The 18892-nt window shown below is 38.4% G+C and overlaps 1 protein-coding gene across 2 annotated transcripts in view; it reads left to right on the plus strand.

Moving 5' to 3' along the window:
• Positions 1-18247, plus strand: part of TMTC1 (transmembrane O-mannosyltransferase targeting cadherins 1) — a 311748-nt gene extending 293501 nt beyond the window's left edge. Inside the window, exons 15-19 of one of the 2 annotated variants that reach the window (XM_059886525.1) lie at positions 482-626; positions 1556-1693; positions 3009-3131; positions 5445-5522; positions 12021-18247. In XM_059886525.1, coding sequence (XP_059742508.1) covers positions 482-626; positions 1556-1693; positions 3009-3131; positions 5445-5522; positions 12021-12161 — 625 coding nt within the window. In that variant the 3' untranslated portion in view covers positions 12162-18247. The remainder of the gene's footprint in view (positions 1-481; positions 627-1555; positions 1694-3008; positions 3132-5444; positions 5523-12020) is intronic. The other variant, NM_001192761.3, reaches the window with a different exon arrangement.
• The last annotated feature ends 645 nt before the right edge of the window (positions 18248-18892 follow it).

Consider the following 18892-nt stretch of genomic DNA (forward strand, 5'->3'; position numbering starts at 1 on the left):
CCCCTCTCCAGAGAACAGTACCATAAATGGTACTATGAGGATAAATGATATCCTGATTAATGACACTTTTGCCTGCCGGTTAAAATATGGTGCTAAACCAAGTTTGGAGTTTAATTCTCATTTTAGTTAGTCCACTGTTTTCTGAAGCTATGGACTTAACAACCCAAACTAAAAATCACAGTTTTAAAAATGGATCTGAATGAAAAACTTTCATACATCAAAACAAGCCTATCTCGGTGAATGGAAAAGATCCTTGGGGCCCAATTTACGTATTGCTAGGTCACTAGAAACATTCTTATAGTCAGAGGATGGCACCATGATCTTTTTTTTTTTTTTTTTTTAACATTCTTCTTGATATAAAAACAAAGACCAGGTGGGAACAGAGTCTCAAACCATAGACAGTGGTCCCTGAATCTAAATTTCAACCTTTGGAAATGTACCTATTAGAAGAAAAATGTCCATTTATTTCCTCAAAATTCAGCGCCCTACAGGTAGCACGCAAAACTGAGATACTGTCACCTCTGGGAGCGCTGTATTACAACACTGGCAGATACGAAGAGGCTTTGCAGACTTACAGGGAAGCCGTGGCCCTTCAGCCTTCCCAAAGGGAACTCCGCCTGGCACTGGTGAGTAGACAGAGGAAAGAAAGAAGATGGAGAAGAGAAGAAATGCATGGCATGCAATACAGGGAGCTGTAGTTAGTAAGCCTCGTAATGGGAACTAGAATGCTATACTATATCCATTTAATGAATATTCATATTTAACCAATGTTAGACCCATTCACCAAACACATGGACCCTAAAGACACTTTTATGTTTTTTTTTAATCATTTCAAACCTACAAAATCTTGCAAGAATTCTATATAGCATCCTGCACATTCTTTTACCCAGATTGATAAATTTTTAGCACCTTGATGCATCTATCACCTCTCGAGTATGTATGTGTGTATGTGTATGTGTACATGTATGCATGTGCATATTTAGATATGTATGTGCATATACATATTATTAATACATGTTATTTTTTTCCTGAGCTATGTGAGATTATCAATCTCTTAATCTTTACTGCTAAATACTTCAGCATACAGTTTCTAAGAACAAGGACATTCTCTAACATAACCACAGAACAGTTAGGTATCAAATTTAGGAAAATGAATATTGGCAATATTTTTTATTTCAATTTTTGGATCATTACTCTTCCTTTTCCTTAGATTTACAGTAAAACAAACTTGTTTTCTTGTTTTAAAAACAGTGTTCTGTTGAAACCATAGGGAAATATTTCTCTTTCACATAGTTCACTTTTTTAAAAAGGCACAAGTCATTTCATTGAATGACTTTGATATTCCAGCCATGCATGCACAAATGCAGGCACATGCCTACATAAAGAAACAAACAACAGAAGACTAAAGCCTGTTATTAATAACTGTGATAAGTCAGCCCTCTCTGTGTGTCACAAATAGATGCTGAGCACTTTTGTGGGAAATGTTCCCTGAATGATTTCTTTGATAAGATAATAACCAAGTGCTATCTAAGCCAAGGTCCGTGTGGTTTTGCAGGCTCAGGTTTTGGCCGTGATGGGACAGACAAAAGAAGCTGAGAAGATGACCAGTCACATTGTGTCAGAGGAGACTGGGTGCCTTGAATGCTATCGCTTGTTGTCCGCCATCCACAGCAAGCAGGAGCAGCACGACAAGGTAGAGAGCACACTGTTTGGAATTGTCTGTGTTCACGGCACAAATCGGGTGTAGCTGATGACCCTCCAGCCTGCACTCTCACAAGGGCGAGCAGTCTTGAACATTATCCCTTGGCACTTTGCACAGATACCTCCTTGACTGCTTAGACGACCCCTTGAAATGTTGTTTTCTTGGTTTGTTCTGGGTCTGAAGGTTTTATGTGGTGTCATTCAGTTTGTTTTCAGCTAACTCAATAAAGACTAATGTTGGTTTCTTTTATAACTTTTCATGTTCCCTCAAATATATCTTATAGAATCCTTATAACAACCTTTTAAGGCATGTCAGTGGCCCTGTATTGCAACTGTACTGTTTATCTTCATTTTTAAGTCACATAAGCAGTAGATTCATGAACTGATTCAACAAAATATTTATCAAATGGGAATAAAGTGGTGTTGGGGGAAAAAAAGAACACAAAAATTATTTCCCTTGTCCTCCTGGAGTTTACAATCGAAGAGGAGACAAAGGTTGAACAAGTAATCACAAAACTAGTGCAGAATTATAGTTGTGTCCAGCGATGTCATGAAGAGCAGCATGGTCCCTAACGCGCATGTCCAGGGAACCCGAATAGTCTGGGTGGTAGGGTTCTCTATAGAGTGACGTGAAGTTGAAGGTTGAGTGGCGAATAGGAGTTATTAAACAAAAAAGGGCAGTGAATAGCATTCCAAGCAAGAAAAGGCACATGAAAAGGCCCCAATCAACAGCGAATGGCCCGTCTGCGGGATGGGCTTGAGGAAATAGGGGGCGTGTGAAATGTAACCACAGAGGTTGCTGGGCACTCTATCCTAAGGCTTGGGACCAGGACAAGGGATTTTTTCCTTATATTGCAAGAAGCTTTGAGGCTTTAAGGAGAAGAAAGGCTTGTCAGATTTGTGCTTTGAAGGGATCTCTGGCTGCAGGGGGTGGGGGGTAGTGGGTGCTGGGGGCAGAGTGAGCACCAGGCCCCACGATGAGGCTGCTGGAGCGGTCCAGAGGGACATGTGGCCGGGGCAAAACATCCAACCCCGGATGCTGTTTCAACAGGATCACACAATGTTCCTGTAAAGTGATCAGGGACATTTCATTGGAAATAAATAGGAAACCTGGAGTATAGGGAAATTATTTGGTCAGGGCTGCATTATTCCTCAGTGAGAACATCAGATAAGATGAAGAATGTGTTTTGATCATCACTCACCACACTAGCCAATACATAAAAACAAAAAGAATGGAAGATATTGTTTAAGTTAGTTTTTCTTTATCTAATCTATACTTATTGTGTCTTAATTTCCAACCTATACAGGCACTTGATGCTATAGACAAGGCTCTCAAGCTGAAACCAAAGGACCCAAAAGTTATATCTGAACTTTTTTTCACAAAAGGAAACCAATTGAGAGAGCAGAACCTCCTGGACAAAGCTTTTGAGGTATTAACACTTAATAAAATTGTTATTAAATTCATGGATTAAAATTAATACTCTCTCAATCTTTAATGAAATATATACTTTGAAAGCTAAGATCAATGGCATGTTGGTAGAGTGATTTTTCTGATTAATTGACATTGTAAGTTTATTTCTTTTGATAATTGAGCCTCTGGTTTTTGACCATTAGGAGTTCTACAATACCTCCCCATTATTTTCTGAATTATCACCTTTAGCTTGAGGTTTAAAGCATTCCACATTTTGCCCTCTAGTAAGCTTTCCCCTCTCTCTCTCTCACTCTTCTGCGCTCTGTTTGCCTTCAGTAACCCTCTGTTTCAGCTAGACTAATGCCCCAAGGAGCTTTGGCATTCCACATGTCCTGTAACACTGTCCACCCCATCCACCAGTCCCTGCGGAATCCCGCTCATCTACCGACACAGGCCTGTGTCTCCTCAGGGAGCCCTCCCCACCATCCTTTCATCTAGTGACTTGAAAGCATCATATATTGTGTTGGGAGTCTCTCTCTCTCCTCTCCATCTCCAATCCTCTCCTTCCTCTTCCCTCTGTGCACATGCATAAGCGCTGGTTAGCTCCCTATTTCGACTGCATTTTCCTTGTGGAAAGGACTGCTTCCTTCTGTGTTCTAAAACATAGTATGTTGCATCTTAGCGGTGTTAATGTGTGTATCTTTGGAATGAAATTGATAACCCACTTTGAAATAAAAAGACATTTACAAGCATAATGAAATGTTACAGAAGTGCCATATATTTTCCTCAATAAAGCCACAGGTTATAATTAAGGAAGTCATAAAATTATGCAAAAAAGTGAAATTTCAAATGATAAGATTGTTTTTGAAAATAAATAGTAAGTGGCTTTTAAATATTATTGGAAAAGCACGTAAAGATATTTGGAGAAACTAATTTGAATGTGAATGTTAAAACAGAAACAGTGGCCTATTTGAGCAGAAACTAAATTCTTCTCTGCCTTATGAAACTTTCAATGCTGTCTTTCTTTAATTATTTATAACTTACATGATCATTTGTATGAGTACTTATATGGTATCTATATCTGTCTGTATTTTATATATTGTATTAAAAACAAAAGTATTTTCTAGTTACTTGACTAATGGATTAAATAGTCATTATGGCTTGATTTGTGAAGAGTAGGAGTAAAGCCATTGGCTAATAATAGCAGCTACAATGTTAGTTTTTTAACGTATAATTCATACTTATTATAATCTTCACAACAATCATATAAGAAAGACATGCTCATCGTCTTCATTTTATGACTGAATTGAGACTCAGAGCTTTTCTAACTTATTCAAGGTCATACAGAGAATAAGAAATAGACACTTTATTCTGCTGATAAAAATTAACACAAAACATACTCTTCAGTTAACTTTAGCAACTTTTTAGCAATACAATTTCTTAACATTTGCTTCTTTCTCTTCAAACTGAAGTAGAGGAGTGATGGACAGATTCTAGTTATTTATGGATCTGTTCAGGTGGATTCTTATTCAGGAAAATAGCAAGGAACATTAATATATACACATGGATACTTAGCTTTGTAAGCAAAGACAGTACTCTTAGCCTTTAGTTTTATTTAAAGTGACAGCTCTTAAAATCAAAGCTCAATGGTGAATATACCCTTTGATGCAAAACAATGTGCAAATGTTAAAAATGTACTTCACAGATAGGACATTATGATACATGTTATTCAGACAAAAAATATTTGAGAAACAAGTAACTCTCTTCAAACACTTTAAGATCTCTCAAAAGGCAGAAGAAAAACAAAGGCTTTCTAATGATTAAAACTATCCTCTGGTAAAAAATTATTAGATTTCATTAAAGAAATACAAAATACCAGTCCCTGCAAGAATTTAAGCATGGGCTGAATAATCAGATCAGATTTTGTGAGAGGGTTAAGCTGTTTAGGAAACAAAGATTCTATGATTATAATTTTTTTCTTGCAAAGTCCATTTACAGTGAAAAGGTCTAAGAGCACCATTTTCTAGCAGATCAAGGCCAGTGGGAAATGATGCGTGTAATAGAAATCACCTGCATGCCTGGCAGGCGTCTTCAGCCTTTGTAAGTCCAGAGGTTAGCTCTGCAAGGAAATTACACATTTCAGTTTCCTCCACTTTAGAATCATCAGCTTTGAAAAATAATAGAAATAAAGGGAACACCTGAGAACTAGACATGACTGTTCATTTTATCAACCATTTAAATTTCCACATATATAGAAAATGCTTTCCACAATCCTACAGTGTTAAAGATGGGTTCTCATTTCCCAGCCTGAAGATATTTCTTATGTATTTAGAGCTATAAAGCGGCCGTGGAGTTAAATCCAGATCAAGCACAGGCCTGGATGAACATGGGTGGAATTCAGCACATCAAGGTAAGAAAATAATTCCCGTTCATGTGAACCAGGTTTTCCCTTTGTGTTTTCTCTTTCTTCCCTTTAAAAGTTTGAAAAACTATTGTTAATTTCCTCTTTGAATTATTTGAATACTGAAAACACAGGTGCTTAAAAGTGTTATTAGCAGGATTTATGTTCACTTTGTATTATCTAGACATTGAATATCATGAAGCCATTTTAAAAAGCAAATCTATATAAATTAGATGTCATAATTTTATCATAAAGAAAATAATACCTACTTAGGTATCATCATATAGTAGATAAAGTCTGCTGTGTGAACTAAAGTTTTGTTGGAGCTACACTAATACAGCTTATTTTTCTGTAGCTTAACTTATACTTAGTGTATCTTTTATTACCTGACATACTGAAAAACGTAGTTGTTTGTTTGTTTTCAAGAGAAGAAGCTACCTTTGAGTTAATAACTGGAAGCTACCCTTTGCAGGAAATCAAAGATTCACGGACACTCATTCATCCATCCATTCATTTGATAAGCATTGCTAGAGAACATCCTATGTACCAGGTACATGTGTAGGTATTGGGAATAAAGCAGTGAACACAAGGCAAAAATACCTGTCCTTGTGGAGCTAACATTCTAGTAGGGGAAAACAGGTAATGCTAAATACGTGTGTGTGTATTGTGTGTGTGTGCATGCTCAGTCATGTCTGACTCTTTGCAACCGCAGGGACTATAGCCTGCCAGGCTCTTCTGTTCATGGGATTCTCCAGGCAAGACTACTGAGTGGATTGCCGTTTCCTGCTCCAGGGGATTTTTGCAACCCAGCAATCAAACCCACATCTCCAGCATTGGCAGGCAGATTCTTTACCACTGTGCCACCTGGGAAACCCACATATATACATATACACATGAAATATACCAGATAGTGATAAGTGCTATAGAGAATAAAAGAATGAAAGAAGATAGGAAGTGCTGGGGGTAAAAGCTGAAACTTTAAATTGAGGTGGTTAGGGATGGCCTTAGTTAAAAAGTGGTGTTTCAACAAAGATCTGAAAGGAGCAAGCCACATGGCAAGAGTAGGACAGCGCACGTGCAGAGGTCCTGAGGTGTGAGTGTGCCAGTGTATCTGAAGAGCAGGGAGGAGGCAAGTGAGAGGAAACGACAGAAGCCCGGGCGGAGAGGCCACAGGGACAGACAATGCAGGGCACTGAAGGACGGGGACTGTAAGGTCTTCAGCCCTTATGCCAAACAAGTTTCCATCCTTGGAGGACTTCGAGCAGAGAAATGCAGTGGTCTCACATGATTTTAAAGGATCACTCTCATTTAGCTAGCTTACCTTCAGGCTTTTCTCAAACTTTACCCTGAGAAAATAGCAAGATGGTGATTATAATTTAAACAAAGGATAAATAGGGTTTATGATTAAGTGGGAACTGATCACTCCCAGAAACACAACAAAACAAAAACATGATCCATAACTATACAGATGGAAAGGAACAACAGGATAGTTACTCTGTAGCTATTAGCCTTGATCTAACAGAGGAACACAGGGCTTCCCAGGTGGCACTAGTGGTAAAGAGTCTACCTGCCAAGGCAGGAGATGCAAGAGACGCAGATTTTATTTCTGGGTTGGGAATATCACTTGGAGGAGGAAATGGCAACCCACTCCAGTGTTCTTGCCTGGGAAATCCCATGGAAAGAGGAGCCTGGATGGCTACCATCCATGGGGTCACAAAGAATTGGACACGACTAAGCAACTAACTCTTTCATTCAGTCCAACACAGGTATATAGATCAGGCACATGGCTTGGATGTGGTCATTTTGATGTCACTGTCAGGTTGCAGGATTATCATCATGAGGCCTTTAAGAACAACCATTAAGTTTCCGTGACCTTTGCCTTGCCGGGAAATATGTGCCTCGGGCAGTATTATCCCATTCCTGGGCCCTACTCCTTGCCTGAGTCTGGCTGAAGCTTAGGAAATACTGAGGGCTGTGGCAAGGTTGATAGTTGGAATAAAACTTTGCAAGGAGATGACAAACAGAGGGAGGGAGAGACTTGCTCATACTATTAGCAATAAAAGATGATCTTTTTCATAAAGTTCTATGTAAAATGAAATGGATGAAGCAGAAAAACTATAATACATTTTTTATTACTGGAGTTTCCCTTGTGGTTCAGATGGTAAAGAAACTACCTATAATGCAGGAGACCTGGGTTCGATTCCTGGGTTGGGAAGATACCCTAGAGAAGGAAATGGCAATGCACTCCAATATTCTTGCCTGGAGAATTCCATGGATAGAGGAGCCTGGCAGGCTACAGTCCATGGGTTTGCAAAGAGTCGGACGCGACTGAGTGACTAACACTTTCACTTTCATAATCAGAGCTCCAAAGAACAGCAAGGAGAGACAGGAAAGACTTCCTAAGTGATCAGTGCAAAGAAATAAAGGAAAATAATAGAATGGAAAAGACTAGAGATCTCTTCAAGAAAATTAGAGATGCCAAGGGAACATTTCATGCAAACATGAGCACAATAGAGGACAGAAACAGTATGAACCTAACAAAAGCAGAAGATATTAAGAAGAGGTGGCAAGAATACACAGAAGAACTATACAGAAAAGATCTTCACGACCCAAATAATGACAATGGTGTGATCACTCAACTAGAGCCAGACATCCTGGAATGCAAAGTCAAGTGGGCCTTAGGAAGCATCTCTATGAACAAAGATGGTGGAGGTGATGGAATTCCAGTTGAGCTAATTCAAATCCTGAAAGATGATGCTGTGAAAGTGCTGCACTCAATATGCCAACATATTTGGAAAACTTAGCAGTGGCCACAGGACTGAAAAAGATCAGTTTTCATTCCAGTCCCAAAGAAAGGCAATGTCAAAAGAATGTTCAAACTACCACACAATTGCACTCATCTCACACGCTAGCAAAGAAATGCTCAAAATTCTCCAATCCAGGCTTCAACAGTATGTGAATTATGAAATTCCAGATATTCAAGCTGGATTGAGAAAAGGCAGATGAACCAGAGATCAAATTGCCAACATCCCTTGAATTATAAAAAAGCAAGGGAGTTCCAGAAAAACATCTACTTTTGCTTTGTTGACTACACCAAAGCCTTTGACTGTGCGGATCACAACAAACTGTGGAAAATTCTGAAAGAGATGGGAATAGCAGACCACCTCACCTATCTTCTGAGATATCTGTATGCAGGTCAAGAAACAACGGTTAGAGCTGGACATGGAACAACAGACTGGTTCCAAATAGGGAAAGGAGTATGTCAAGGCTGTATATTGTCACCCTGCTTATTTAACTTATATGCAGAGTACATCATGAGAAATGCTGGACTGGAGGAAGCACAAGCTGGAATCAAGATTGCCAGAAGAAATATCAATAACCTCAGATATGCAGATGACACCACCCTTATGGCAGAAAGTGAAGAGGAACTCAAAAGCCTCTTGATGAAAGTGAAAGTGGAGAGTGAAAAAGTTGGCTTAAAACTCAACATTCAGAAAACTAAGATCATGGCATCCAGTCCCATCACTTCATGGGAAATAGATGGGGAAACAATGGAAACAGTGAGAGACTTTATTTTCTTGGGCTCCAAAATCACTGCAAATGGTGATTGCAGCCATGAAATTAAAAGACGCTTACTCCTTGGAAGGAAAGTTATGACCAGCCTAGACAGCATGTTAAAAAGCAGAGACATTACTTTGCTGACAGAAGTCCGTCTAGTCAAAGCTATGGTTTTTCCAGTAGCCACGTATGGATGTGTGAGCTGGTCTATAAAGAAAGCTAAGCCCTGAAGAATTGATGCTTTTGAACTGTGGTGTTGGAGAAGACTCTTGTGAGTGCCTTGGACTGCAAGGAGATCAAACCAGTCAATCCTAAAGGAAATCAGTCCTGAATATTCATTGGAAGGACTGATGCTAAAGCTGAAGCTCCAATACTTTGGCCACCTGATGCAAAGAACCAACTCATTGGAAAAGACCCTGATGCTGGGAAAGATTGAAGGCAGGAGGGGAAGGGGAGACAGAGGACTAGATGGTTGGATGGCATCACCAACTCGAGGGCCATGAGTTTGAACAAGCTGTAGGAATTGGCAACGGACAGGGAGCCCTGGCTTGCTGCAGTCCCTGGGGTTGCAAAGAGGTGGACATGACTGAGCCACTGAACTGAACTTAACTGAACTGAATCAGAGTTGCACCAGCTGGGCCATATCACCTTGGTCAGGTGATATTTTCAATTCTGCCTTATGACATTAATGCATTTTCTAAGATGGAACTGGCTAATAGAACTTTCTTCAGTGATGAAAATATTCCATGTATGTACTATCCAAGGCAGTAGCCACTAGCCCATTGTGGCTGTTGAGAACTTAAAATGTGGTTGGTGCAGTTGAGCAACTCAATTCTTAATTAATCATCATTAACTTAAATTTAAATAGACACGGAGTACTAGTGGCCTTCATAGTAGCTAGCAGAGTTCTAGAAATTGGATAATTCAAATTCCCCACCTAGCACCTAGAAATTGGGGACGTTGAATTAAGGGATATAACTTTAAAAAGACTTCCAGTTTCATTAAGAAAAGAGCAATTAGAGTGAGAGAAAATAACTCTATGACTAGATTTTGTGGAAAAGACAGAGAAAGCTGGTGATCCGAGATGGCAATGCCTGGTACCAGGCTGAGGCCTAAATTCAGAGAAACCTCTTGGGTAAACAATTTCAAAATCAACCACAGTAAGAACACAGTTTGAGAGCAATCTGAGAGCCACAGATGTCCGGTTGTCTGCATATATGTGGTATGCTTAAGAAACGTCAAGAGACAACCTGAAGATTAAATACTTGAATTTTTAAAAATAGTCATGTAGCTAAATCCAGGTTCTTATTTGTTCAGAATTCTGTTTAGCCTCTTATCAGAATCAGTGTTAATAATCTGAAATACTTTCATTTATGCACATGCCAGTGCCTAGATTCCCAATGTAGAATTACCTGTTCTGTGATTTTTACTCTCCTTTTCACCAATATGACAAGTGAATATCATAAGAAAGAGTGCTTACTCATTTACACACAAATAGGCATTTAATGGGCTTCCCAGGTAGCACTAGTGGTGAAGAACCTGACTGCCAATGCAGGAGACGTAAGAGATGCAGCTTTGATCCCTGGGTTGGGAAGATCCCCTGGAGGAGGGCATGGCAACCCACTCCAGTTTTCTTACCTGGAAAATCCCATGGACGTAGGAGACTGGCAAGCTACAGTCCCTAGGGATGCAAAGAGTCAGACACGACTAAAGCAACTTAGCACACGTACACACAGTCATTTAATAATGACAGTAATGATGGCATCAGATTGAGTGCTCATTATATGGCAGGCAGGTGTCTAAGGTCCTGACACTTGGGAGGTAGTTCATTTAAGCATTCAATAAATATTGATATTGCTACATAGTACTTTTACTCTAAGAGGTACTGTTTTAAGTTGTAATGAAAATTTAGAGAGTAACTGGTCTTTGTCCACATGGAGCTGTAACTGAGAATAAAATGGAACAAATTCATGGTTTTTTAGAATGAAGAGATCTCTACCAATCTTAGTGCTAAGACTTGGCAGCACACAGATCTTAAAGAGAGTCAACCATACAGAAGGAATACATGTAGTGGCAGAAAAGAAAAGAATCTGGGGAAAAAGTTAATAATTCTGACTTGTTGTCAGGGACCTTCTGGGACCAGGCACATGTGGTTGCCAGTTAAACTGAAATATTTAATTTATTCAAAAACAAAACAGATGGGGACCAATAGAGGGTGGAGACAGGGGTCTTTAACAGATCTGGAGCAACATGCCTTCCCTCCTGCCTTTACAGTATCCAGCAGACATATATGGTCACACACCTTGAGTATGGGATAAATTTGACTCTATATTATTTATTATCAGTTCTCTTCATTTTATAAAAGCATATTTGCACTAAAGCCTGTGTTAGGCAAAAGTTGTTTTTATGTTTTAAAGTGAAGATTAAAATATTTCCTAAGTAGGTATAATAGATTCCTAAACTATCTACTTTTTAATCATTACTCTTACAATTTCAAAAATATATCTCTCTCTCTCACACACACACACACACATGCACACACACACCCCTCTCCCCTGACTCAACCTTCTCTCTCTTCCCTTTGCTCTAATTATGAATTTCCAGTGCTTTGGTTCCATTTGATTACAAAGGAATAGTGTTAACCCTATGAGAACACTGTGAGATGATAGCTTCATACCCTGTATTAATAGAATTGAAAATCTGTTTTCTTGCCATTTAACCTTATGGCATAAGGTTATCTTGCACATTCTCCATCTGGTCCGGTACTTAAACAAATGGATTCTCCAAGGCAGCAACAGATAAAGATGAAATTACACAAGCAGACAGGGTCTCTTTATGAGGACATTAATGTTAAAATGGACCAGAAGATCTGTTTCTTGGTCTCTGCATTCTTCAAGCAAGCATTCTGATGGATCAGAATATAATTATCCCTTTTCTTTTTCTCTGCAGGGAAACTACGTGTCTGCAAGAACTTATTATGAAAGAGCCTTACAGCTGGTTCCAGACAGCAAACTACTGCAGGAAAATCTCGCCAAATTGGATCGCCTTGAGAAAAGATTACAGGAAGTTCGAGAAAAGAACCAAACGTAGCCAGCATTTGACCCAGTCTCAAGGGACAGTGCTGGTGTCTTTGGAAGAGGAAGAAGTGATGGAAGCTTTGCTTTCACATCATTTGGGGCACGACCAATGGCATTTTCCTCTCACTCCAAGTTCAGGGTGACACATTTTGGGACACCTGCTGGTAACGCTGTGCTGGAGACTTGCATTTCCATGAAAGAAGACAAAAAGAGCAAGCAGGGGCTAGGAGACCTGAGATGGAAGGAAAACAGCAGCTGCACATTTTACAGAATTTTTTCTTGCTTTAATTCTAGATTTCCTTTCATATATGCATCTGCTTTTTTAACCTGGAGATCTATTTCCATTTCTTAGTGTAGACATTTCTTGGTGTAGCCTCCCAGAAATAGAGGCTTGAAATGCTATGAAGTCATGGCATCTCTTCTTTATGAGAGGAGATATTTCAGAGAGGATAAATCCTCTGGGATAAACCATTTGGGAAATTCTTCCAAGAGGTATCTCATTTAATTCTCTGGAACTAGAAATGAGTATCTCACAGTTTTTGTAAAAATCTTCTGGAATATATGGGGAAAGAGGCTGTTGTTAAGTCAGCTTTATCTTATATCCTTTTGAGGATATTGCTAGAGCCCTATTGAGAAGTAAATTCAATTCCCCTCTGATACAAGCTGTTTTCCCATTGCCTAATATATCAATAAGGAAGTTTCTGGAATTGTGTATGGGTATTCATATTCCTATGGGAAAATCAAGGATCTCAGTACCCCTGATTGTTTATGGAAATGTTTTAAATTATTTTAATTTTATTACAAGTATTATTGGAGTAGTGGCTCTGCTCTAAGATTTCATAAGTGCTTTTAAAAATCATAAATGTTTCCACCTCCAAATATATTGTTATTTTGGTGGAGAAAAAATAGTATATTCTACATGAGAATTATTAAAGATATTGAGAGAATGTTCTACTTTATTATCTTAACTTTCAGAGATTATTTTTTGAAAATATATTTAATCATTGAGGAATATTTACAGTATATTACAGAAATCTTCATAGACTCTGGGTGTAAAGAAGCTCTATTGATTGATCTTCCTAGGCTTAATGAGAATTCTGTGCTTAAAACATGAATGATAGAACCTGCAGTTCTTGGTTCTGTGTTTGGAATTTTGGAGATTTCATGGAAAATGCTCAAAAAAATCTAGGAAAAAAATCTAAATTCATAATTTTAAAATATATATATTTCTATTTAAAAGGTATGGATGGCAAAGTTGAACTTACAATTTGACATTTGTCTTTTAGTGTTATTTATTTCATAACTTATAAAATATTTAATATATGAACACATTTTTCTCTGTACATAGTGGTTTAGTAGCAGCTTTTCATACAAAAATTATAAATCTAAACTACAAAGTAATTAAGTTTCAACAGTCCCTCAAAAATTTTATATTGATTATTCACTTGCTAAAGTTAAAGAAATTAGGAATCAGCCATCAGTGTTTGGGTGGTAATACATTTTGGAGTTGAAGAAATTGGAATATGTGATTCTAATTTGGTTTTCATCATAAACTTAAAAAAAAAACAAAACCTACTCTGGATAGTGCTGTTCCTGGTGCTAAGCCAGGTGTCATACATATTTAGTAGCTTGAGGCACACGTATGTCACGTGCTCCAGCCAGAGCAGAAGCTTTCTGCTTCTTTTTAGCCCCAGTAGCAGAAAGCACTGCCTCTGTGTTGTTAGTATTACTTTTTGTCAAAAATTTTTGAAAAAAAATTTCTTTGGAAAGGGATGATGCCAGAATATTTTAAATACAAAGGATTATGGAATTTAAATTAGCATACATGTTTGTGTGTATCAGTAATCCAATAATGTATATATTACAACTATGATCTTCTGTTTCTAATAGTCTTTAATGTTATAGATCATAAATGTGTCTAAAATTTCATTTCAGATATTTTTAGTCCCCCAAATTATACTTCTGTAGTCCTAAGGTCAAGAAATGTACTATAATATTTATTATAAAATAACTACTCCACCCCCAAAATGAAAAACATGGAACCCTAGCTAAAAACAATATCTAGTACTGTAATTACAAACTTTTTAGAATAATCAGTAACAAAAATTTATACTTAGAAAGTTAATGGAAAAGATCAAGCACCAAATTTTGAAAAGCAATTATGCCTTATCTGAAGGGCTGCTAAAGATATGAGAGTACATTTGTTGGAATAATTGCATTGGCTATTACAACCTAAAAGTTTCTGAGAGAAAAGGGTCATGTGGCCTTCAGGAGACTTTTTCTGCCTTCTTTTGGATGTTTTTCTCTCTTGTCTCTCTCTCTCCCCTTCCCTTTCCCCTCTCCCCCCACCAACCCCTTCCATCTCTCTCTCCCTCTCTTTGTCTTTCTCACTCTGTCATTCTGTCTCATTCTGTCTGTGCACACTGGCATCTCTTTGAACATTAGAAGTAAGCACTTTTTGTTGGATCAGGTATTTCTGTCCTGAGTTAATACTTTCACTTAGATGAGGCCAATGAAATAGCTTTCATAGTTGCATGGTACCTATAAGAAAGTAAATCACACATTATTTTTCAAAGATATTAAGTGTATTTTATAACTATTTTTATTTGCTCTTGTAACATGAAATATTATGTGGAACTCATCCTTATAAAAATAAGAATGGGGTGCCCTGGCTAGTCATGGAGTTCATCCAGGTTCCCTTAACAAAAGCAGGCTTGGCTGAGTTCGTAACCTCTTTCCGAGATGGAATTGCAGAGCCAGCTTCATGGATATGCAGTTTCTGCAGGCCTCAGGGTCTTGCACTCAGATGCACCTTGTGCTTGGTTGGATGCTATGCTTGAAATTTTTAGTAATTTTTGAACAAAGGATCCTACAATTCTATTTTGCCCAGGACAGGAAGGAATGTAACTGATAACAAGGCTGGAGTTGGTTCAGTCTATCTAACTTGTCCTTCTGCCCTGTGTAGAACCAGTTCTCCTTGCCTTCAAATTCTCCAATAAGTGGCAGTCCTTTCACATGCCCTTTGACATAGAAGCCATGAGAATGGCTTTACAAGCTTATGTTAACCTTAAGAATTATTCAGGATTTCAAAGCTGACTCAGATGTTTTCAACCTGTTAATGGTATTCGTGAAATATGGCTCATTAGATTAACTGTAGTGAACTAAACCAAAGATTCAAATACCTTGAAGGAAAGGAAATTTCATTTTAGGGACTCTTGAGATATATCCTCTTAGGTCTGTTTATTTTAAAGCCCATCACAAAACAAAGAGGATTGTCAGCACTTGGATTCCAGCTCCCCACAGTACCTCAGAGCCCCCAGTGTAGGAGTCGGACGTGCCTAACACGCAGGACCTCATTCGGTGCAGGGGTTTGCAGTGGTGGTGCCGCTGCTTTTCATCAAGGCTAAATGAGAAAAGTCCAAAGCTTTCCACACAAGCCGACTGAAAAAACTAATTTGAGGAGGAGTAAAAAGCAAATGTGGGTTTCATACTGTTTCTTTCAAACCTTCCAAGCGCCTCACATTGAAACACCACATTCAGCTGACAGCTGAGATCTCGCCCCTCACACACAGGTGCTCTACCTAGGCCCTAGTGGACTTGAAAATAACCTGGGTGCGCACTTTGGGAATCACTGGACCTCGGCCGCTCAGGTTAAGATTCTAATATGCAGCCAGGCTGGAGAACCACTGCAAGCTAAAACCTTTAATAAGAGTTTATGACTTTTACCAAGAGATGTTTACAGTCTTTTACAATTTTCACTTCTAAATTTAGACTAAAGTGAGCCAAGGAATTTCAAAGAATGACTTAACAGTACACTTGGTTAGTTGAAGCTGCCATGCTAAGATTGACAAACAGGTGGGTTGGCTGAGGTGGTTTTGCATTTGTGGCAACGGGACTATAATTTGATCTTATATTTAGAGAACTCTTGGTTCTCAGATGGAGAATGGCCCTGCTATTTTCATGTACTAGATGAGGAGCCCAGTATATAAAACTCATGTTTTGTTATGACTCATAGAAGGATCCATGACATAAGTTTATGCCTACACCTGTATCTCTTTTTTTTAAGTTATACATGTCAACTTTTGTTAATTATTTCTTAATTGTACTCATTACAATAAGTTTTAAAAATATTTTTCTCTGGTTTATGATAGATTTGTACCTTAGATCAATAAATCTATAGGTTATAGTAACAGCACTCAAAGCAAATGTAGTTATAGGCATTGTTTATTTTAATTTTTTCCTAGTTTCCAAATCACATTTACTTTGGTAAAAGCGTATGTTGGTATTTCCCATTAATAACAACAAAAACAACTATCTAAATGGCATCTTTTGACATTTTTAAAAGATTAAAAAACTTACAATGCCAAAAATGTAGGGAAATATAACTTTTTATGATTATTCTTGAAGTTTCTGATGTGAAAAGTATGTTGAGCAATCTTTAAAAAAATAGCACTTCCTTATTTTTGTCTTTTAGTAGCTATATAACTTAAAAGAAATGAAATAACTTCAATCAAGCTATGGTTTATTATCAGTAAAAATACAATGTCACAACAGAATACAAATGACTCATATAAAAATGTTCTAATTTTATCACCAAGGATCCTTTCCATAAAAACCTTTAGGGCACATAACTGATAAAATTAGCATCATCAGAATATGGGGTCATTATTAGTTTGTAAGTTTAGATCAACATTGGCCACAAACTAAAAAGAGCTCTCCATGTCCAGAAATCCAGGACATTTTTTCCCATTCTCAGTGGTATTTGTATCACTGTGCATACAAGTAATACAAATGTGCATAATGTCCTTTTGGGGTTATCTTGCTGCTCCATAGGAGGGGAGACCCAATCCAAGAATCTGGAGATCTGGAATTTAGTCCTGCTCTGCCACAAAGGAGTTGCCTCACCCGGGACAAGTTACCAATTGTCTCAGTCACGTTTATAGTACATTAAAGGAGTGGTTAATTCTATGGGCCTATCAAGCTCTGTGCGGAGAAGGCGATGGCACCCCACTCCAGTACTCTTGCCTGGAAAATCCCATGGACAGAGGAGCCCAGTAGGCTGCAGTCCATGGGGTCGCTCAGAGTCGGACACGACTGAGCGACTTCACTTTCACTTTTCACCTTCATGCATTGGAGAAGGAAATGGCAACCCACTCCAGTATTCTTGCCTGGAGAATCCCAGGGACAGGGGAGCCTGGTGGGCTGCCGTCTATGGGGTCGCACAGAGTCGGACACCACTGAAGCGACTTAGCAGCAGCAGCAGCAGCATCAAGCTTTGTGAGTCCCCCGAATCCAAATGGAAAGCCCACTGCCTCCGAAGAGGTAACTGTTGAGTGTGGCTCTTAGTTTTAGAAATTCTTAAGATAATTATTGCAGCAAAACACAGAACCCTAAACGTGACTGAACTGCCCGTATACTTTAACGTGACAGAGGTTAATACTCCTATTTTGCAGTCTCCATTCCCTTCTCCAGGGATCAGCCCTGGGTCAGGAGGAGCCCCTGGAGAAGGAAATGCAACCCACTCCAGTATTCTTGCCTGAAGAATTCCATGCACAGAGGAGCCTGGCGGGCTACAGTCCATGGGATCACAAAGAGCTGGACACGACTGAGTGACTAACACTTTTACACGTAAAAATTAGCGATTTTGTTGTGTTTCTGGGAAAAAGAAAAAAAAATTTAAATTTCCTCCAAAGACATTAAAGTATCTGTAGAAACCATGGCCTGCTTTTATAATGTGGAAATCAGCTGACTTGCTGTGACTCACCCATCCTTCCTTTTATTAGATGGAAATACTTGTATCATGTTTTTAAGATTGCTTTGATCAGTTATATATAAATGTACTCTTTTGTTACTTTTGCTGTGCCAGTTAGAAATATATCTCCCATAAAGGATTTCTCCTATTTAAGTCTGATTATGTACACTTTGCCTAGGTCTTTCCAAAATAAAATTTATGTAAATGTATATTTTATATAAAATATGATGAAAATAATTAAGTCTTGTTTCAGTCTCTCAAGTGGTCTGTGGTTAGTACCCACTGAAATTTATGTCACCATTAGGTGCCCACTTTTAAAATAAAAAAATACCATCTTTCTTCCTTTCCCCCATTGTTCATTCATTCGTCGCATTGTTCTGTGTGCATGGTGCCTGCTGTCCTTTTCATGCCACACGATGACCATTTCAGTACTTACCCCTTCCAGATACCCTCCCCTCATCTTACTGAGGAGCTGCCTTCACCTCTTTCTTGATGGTGTAAATACAAAGTAGAAAACAGGTACTTCCTCAGTATTCTGCACTCTGTCTGCAAACTTACCTGCACCTAATTCTCCCCTCTCTCCTGCTGCTGCAATGGAAAAAGAGGATCCTCGTGCCATATAGAAGTAATCAAATTGGAAAGTTACAGAGGAATTTACAGGTAGTCCAGAGCAGGTTTTTGGAAAGGATGTTTTGGACAGGGAGTAGTTTCTGCAAAGGAACTGACCCAAAACAGCCTGGCATGTTCCATTAACTATAGGAACCCAATTTTCAGATTTCTAGTGCAATCTTCTCATTCTATAATGACTAACCATACTATTTTAGTGACGAAAGAAGAAAAAAGTCCTTCATATTCTATGTATGAAATTCATACACAGAGTCAATATATAATTATGTACACTTGTAGGTTTTTTTTTTTCTTTTTTTTTTTTCTTCTAAAAATTTTTTCATCCACCACAGGTATACATGTGTTCCCCATCCTGAACCCTCCTC

The sequence above is a fragment of the Bos taurus genome, chromosome 5, assembly GCF_002263795.3.
Source record: "Bos taurus isolate L1 Dominette 01449 registration number 42190680 breed Hereford chromosome 5, ARS-UCD2.0, whole genome shotgun sequence".
Taxonomy (NCBI): domain Eukaryota; kingdom Metazoa; phylum Chordata; class Mammalia; order Artiodactyla; family Bovidae; genus Bos; species Bos taurus.